Here is a 6,137-nt window from a genome sequence, read left to right on the forward strand (position 1 = left end):
CTCTGAAGCACTTAATTGTTTTCTTTGCACTCTATTTATGTGACTCCCTCTCTCTCTTTCTGTCCTTCTCCCTGTCTCTGTCAGCAGTGAAAGGTGCAGAGTTGCAGGTGATAAAATCAGAGTTGACTCAGATTAAATCCAACATCGACGCTCTGCTGGGAAGACTAGAGCAGATTACACAAGACACACACTTAACAGGTAGCATGCAGTGCACGCACGTGCACGCGCGCACACACGCACGCACGCACGCACACACACATACACACACACACACACACACGTCCATGCATTCATCTTAGACTTATAACTTACAACAGGCGTTCCCAAACTTTTTTGTCTCAGGGCACCCCATAAATATTTTTCCGAGGCACCCCTACATTATAATTGTCACTCCCAGCACCTTATATTTATAGCTAATCATCGTTGTCGGGTGGAAACCTTGTATGTCCAAAACCGTTCGTTTTGTATTTGTCATCTATAAAATGTACTAATGTACTACTCGCATAGCGAGGCGTTGTGTGCTTGTAGATCGGCTGTTTTCACTAGTTTTGTGCGACAGAGGTTTCTGCCTGCCAGTAATGATATTTTAATGATTATGTTTCGAGGAAAACTAAAATAACTTTGTACTTCAAGTTTAAAATGATACTAAATATTTTTTCAAGTGTCCAAATAAATTCCAAATATTATCAAATGATCTTGCGTCGCGGCACCCCAGGGTGCCCCGTCACCCACTTTGAAAACCCCTGTCTTACAACTATAACACTGTCTTTACAGGTCGCCCTAAAAAAATCTATCAGACGACTGCAGTTGATTCAGAACGCTGCTGCTCGACTCCTTACTAATGCCAAGACAGTGGAGCATATCACTCCAGTTCTTAAATCCTTACACTGGCTCCCTGTGTGTCAAAACACTGCTGTTGGTCTATAAAGCTTTAAACGGTTTAGGGCAGTGGTTCTCAAAGTGGATGCCAGGGATTTGTACCTCTGTCAGAGTTAATGGAAGACCTTCACATTTGAAAGTTTGAGAAACACTGCTTTAGGGCCAAAATACAATTCTGATCTTGTAAGATATCATGAACCATCCAGATCTCTCAGGTCATCTGGGAAAGGCCTGCTTTTTCCACAAACGTGGGGAAGCAGCATTCAGTTTTTATGCACCATCTGGAACAAACTCCCAGAAAACTGCAGGTCTGCTGCAACTCTTAAGGCCCATTCCCACTGGGCCAGATAACAGATATCTGGAGATATTTCTCCAGATATTTCTCCATGCAAAGTGGATGGTAGATACAGATAAAAAAAATGTTTTGCCACAGATAAAAGTATCTGTGGCAAATATCTGTGGTAGATATTTTTTTAATCTGTATCTACCATCCACTTTGAATGGAAAAATATCTGGAGAAATATCTCCAGATATCTGTTATCTGGCCCAGTGGGAATGGGCCTTTAAGCTGGTTGCACACTGCTGCATTTTTCCGCTGCGTTTTGGAAATCCGAAATCTACAAAAAACATTTTTCAGGCCAAGGAGAGACAGAGGAGAGAGAGAAAGAGATCCAGTGGTGACAGTTGCGAAATCTGGAAAAAAAATCAACCCTGGTCCGAAAATAAATATGAAACTGGCGGGAGTGTGCAAACGTGATTGAAATGCGATTTTGTATCTATTTATGCTCTGAAATTCGCAGCAGTGTGCAACGACCTTTATTCCCTTTAAAACACAACGAAAGACCTTTCTGTTTGCTGCTGCCTTTGATTGAGCTACTTTTTTATCTTTTCTTTTCTGCTCTGCACTGTAACTTGTATCTATAAATCTTTTTGTGTGATTATTCCAGTCCAATGCTTTCCAGTACAACATTGTTGCTGTTGTATCTCCATATCTCAAATGTATCCGTCATACAAAAACATCACACAAAACAAGTAACAAAAGTAGCCAATCTGCAACCTCGTAGGTCTGTTACATCTGCTATTTTAGATATTTGTGTATGTTAGTAGTGAAAGTGAAAGTAGTTAAGTATGATAACTACTTTGTATCCATTGGAACACAGGTTATTTTCTTTTTTTTTTTGCTTTTTACATTTCTGTTTTCGGACATACAAGGTTTTTCCCCCCAACACGCGGCGACGACATGCGGTCTGTCGTCATGGATTTGTGTCTGGCGTTGCGACACAACCGCGTTTCCGCTGCCAGTTACATTTCCACAACACTACAGAGAACATCTCTCCATTCTCTGTTTTATTTCACCACGAGGACTCTGACACATTCTGTCCTGTGTCCAAAGCCAACGAGAGACGCAGTGGTATGAGCCGTGGCTGTGAACGGTGCACCATCAAAGGGATCAGAAATTATTTCAGCCATCAGATCCCTTGGCTGGGGAAAAGGCTCCTGGACAGGATCATAGGCGGTGCAGAGCTGTTCAAAGTACAGTACGCCCCGGAACCTGCAAGCCAAAACTGCTTCTTCTCAGCCACATGGGAATGGCAGGGGAATACACATTACCACATGAATGGACAAGAGCCTGATTTACACTTGGCCGCGTGCCACGATGTCGTGAAATACCCGGAAATAGCCGGTTTACAAGCTCGCGCGTTGGGAGCGCTACTGAATATAAAGCAACGTCCCAAAGAAAGGTACCCCAAGCAAGGCCGTGGGAGTTAGGGGTTGCGTGGTCGACGCCGCACCCTCTGAAGAGCTTCCATTTAAGCCTGTTTTGTCAAACTTTACAGAACAGTCGATATGCGTTTGTCTGTTTTCACCTAACCTCACATAGCCAGGCTTGCTCATCTGCAAAGAGAAAAGCCTGGTCACGATATGAGGCAGTGCATAGGAAGGTGGGGCTTCTGCCGTGTGGATTTTCCCGGATGTTGTAGTTTTTTCACAGTGCGGTGTTCCTGCAAACGTATTCCCTGCTGGAAGAAAAATCTGTTCTATGTCACACGCTCCGTCGGTTGTGCTCGAAATAAACATTATCCCCCCCCCCCCCCCCAAAAAAAACAAACAAACATGAATTCGGACAAAGTTACACCTATTTAGAGCGAGTTAAGGGCTACAATCTTTTTTTGCCTTTTTCGCCGGGGGGATGTAAACAGATCCGCACCGCATGACGTAAATTCCCATATACGCAGCACTTCCGCCACAACTTCCGATGCAACGCAAAAGCGCAGGTCGTGCCCAGGGTGGTTTTCACCTTACTTAGGGGGATGTTCTAACAACTCTGCCACCATAATGCAGAATGCCCTGACTTCATCAATGAAAGGATGTGAATCACTGGTGTCTTTCAAAACTGAAAAAAAACATCAGGAAACTACAAATGGAGTGGAGTTAGATAGTAGTTCCCATTTAATAACATAAAAGTCATACACTGCTGCTGTTTTTACCTTTTCTCCTCTGTATATATAGCTATTTGTATTTGTTGATGAATGTGTGTTCTCTGTTGATGATTTTTTCTTTTTACTAATATTGTGTTTGTTCAATCAATCACAAAAAGTTAGGTGTGCAAGGCATGCTTGAGTAGTTGGAGTATAATATAGCCAATACTGTTGGATGCCAATTGGACTTTTAAATTCTCATTTTCTCACAACAAATAGTGCTCCAATTTTATGTGACCTCGGCACCTTCCTTTCTTTTGTTTTTGGGCTTTTTGCCTTTATTGGATAGGACAGTAGACTGACAGGAAATGGGGGAGAGACAGGGAGTGACATGCGGCAAAGGTCGGCCGGATCGGGAATCGAACCGGCGACACCAACAGGCATTGATGCCGAAATGGCAATGCCTATATGGTATGCTCCTGGTCCACTAGGCCACCAGGCGCCCTCCTTTCTTCCTTTTGAGTAAGAAATCTGATTTCCACAACTGCCTCTTTTTCTTCTTTTGTGTGTGTGTGTGTGTGTGTGTGTGTGTGTGTGTGTGTGTGTGTGTGTGTGTGTGTGTGTGTGTGTGTGTGTGTGTGTGTGTGTGTGTGTGTGTGTGTGTGTGTGTGTGTGTGTGTGTGTGCGCGTGCGTGCGTGCGTGCGTGCACAGAGCTGCACAGTAACACAGAGGAATGTAAGAGCGAGGGAGAGGAGGAGTGGAGTCCAGAGCAGAGACACAACAGTGAGGAAGAGGAGGAGGACGACGATGAAGACGAAGAACGAGAGGAAGCAGAAAGAGACGAAGAACACACACAGGAAGACGCAGACGACATGGTGTGTGTGTGTGTGTGTGTGTGTGTGTGTGTGTGTGTGTGTGTGTGTGTGTGTGTGTGTGTGTGTGTGTGTGTTCATTAGGTGGACTCACCTTAACAACAGCTGGTCTTCCTAGGGTCCTACTTAGCTCTGGTCTAGAGTTCTCACTAACGCTCTGACAGGCGGCTGACTCACTGTGACTTGTTTATTTTGACTGAAGTTGAGCCCTCGTAGGACAGAGCAATCCTGGTCTGTCTGTGAGTCACTCACAGACAGGACCAGGATTGCTCTGTCCTACGAGGGCTCAACTTCAGTCAAAATAAACAAAACTACTTTGCTACTCTCCTAAGCAAAGTTTTGCGTTGTTGAAAGTCTATTCTCTGCGGTGGGAAACCTCTCAGCACCCCACCCACTCTGTAAAAGACATTATTTGTATCACGAAATAAAATGCATTCAACTCGACCGCCGCTGTTGAGTATTCTTATTTCCGCGTTGTGTCTGTGGCGGTCGAGCATTTTATTTCATGAAAAGAATAACATATTTTAAAGAGTGGGTGGGATGCTGAGTGGTTTCCCACTGCGGAGAATAGACTTTCAACAACGCAAAACTACCTTTGTTTAGGTGAGTAGCGAAGTAGTTTTGTTTATTTTGACTGAAGCTGAGCCCTCGTAGGGCAGAGAAATTCCTGGTCCTGTCTGTGAGTCAGCCGCCTGTCAGCGCGTTAGTGAGAACTCACACAATATAAAACATTTCACTATCAGTGTATCACATACAAAAATAATAGTATGGATGTGTTCTAACTTGTTTGTTTCTGTCCCTTCAGGAAAACAGCCATCTATCATCAGAAATGGATTCCATTCTACCGTGAGAGGTGAGATCAGGTCAAAATACACAGGTCAATAACGTCCGTTTCGGAAGGTAGTTTGGATGAGTCAGAACATTTGGGGAGTAGGAGTGCTTTACAACAATGGGACAGTGTCGCTCCCCTGAACGTCATTTGTTTAAAAAAAAAGATGATAAATCCGCCCCACATTAAATAAAGGGCTGTGATTTGCTCTGGTGGGAGGAATACATTTTGAATGGGAAGGGGAGCAGAGTTGAAATCATTACACTCTGACAGATTAATCTGGTTTCCAGGCTAGCATCTCAATACCTTTTTTTAAAGTCCTTACCTGATTACAGCTTGATATTTCTCTAAACCAGTTTCCCTAATTGACAGTGGCAGCAAGTTTTTTCCCCTCCACCATGAATCCTATATGGTATGTAGTAACATTGTTTATTTGTCAAGAACAGTAGTCTACCTTTCTGTCTTGATTCATAAAAATAGCTTGGAACAAATGTATAAATGTACAGCCCGAACCCCACATGAGCTCATGTGAGACATAAGACAGACCTGACCATAACCTGTCGGGTTTAGAGAGGCAGCAGCCTGTTTAGCTTACACACTACAACAGGAGTGCCTACTCCAACAAAGCTTTTTTTTCCTCCCTTCTTTTCTTTATTTTCTGGCGCAATAACGCAATTCTGGCAACAACTGATAGTCATGAGCCCCCTTCGGCACTGGTCTGACTGGCCTGGTCCATAATCTGTCCATGTTTGGACGTGAAAATAGAAAGATGGTTGTAGAAGGTTGTCAGCGTATCAACTGTTCTTGGCTCCGACCCTCCATTTTGACAGGGTGTGTCATGTGACGTGAAGAGATCAGTAAAGTTCGCCACTTCGCCGGGTAACATTTTGACGTTTCACAATGTCAGTAGCCTGCCCTAACACAGGCAGATTTTTGTCTAGAGGGGCGGATTCAAATTCCCTGCTGAAAACAGCCAGGGGATCCTATTGGTTCACCGATCTGTGCACCCGCCCCATAGCACACAGCTTGACGTCACAACATTTGGAGCGATGCCCCTGCACTCTGATTGGTTGGAGAAATGGAATGTTCACTCCCACTTTGTATGCCAGAAATGTCAGCAGGTTAGCCCAGGCTTT

At 44.1% G+C, this 6,137-nt stretch overlaps 1 protein-coding gene across 1 annotated transcript in view; it reads left to right on the forward strand.

The window, feature by feature from the left end:
* Nucleotides 1-5,022, forward strand: part of LOC308286906 (RNA-binding protein Raly-like) — a gene marked incomplete at both ends in the record, with an annotated part of 54,898 nt that extends 49,876 nt beyond the window's left edge. The window contains 4 exons of the mRNA XM_080728028.1: nt 85-198; nt 2,273-2,395; nt 4,012-4,175; nt 4,978-5,022. Of these exons, the coding sequence (XP_080584154.1) occupies nt 85-198; nt 2,273-2,395; nt 4,012-4,175; nt 4,978-5,022 (446 nt within the window). The remainder of the gene's footprint in view (nt 1-84; nt 199-2,272; nt 2,396-4,011; nt 4,176-4,977) is intronic.
* Nucleotides 5,023-6,137: the final 1,115 nt, after the last annotated feature.

Source organism: Nannobrachium achirus (genome assembly GCF_963921795.1).
Source record: "Nannobrachium achirus genome assembly, chromosome: 6".
In the NCBI taxonomy this organism is placed as follows: domain Eukaryota; kingdom Metazoa; phylum Chordata; class Actinopteri; order Myctophiformes; family Myctophidae; genus Nannobrachium; species Nannobrachium achirus.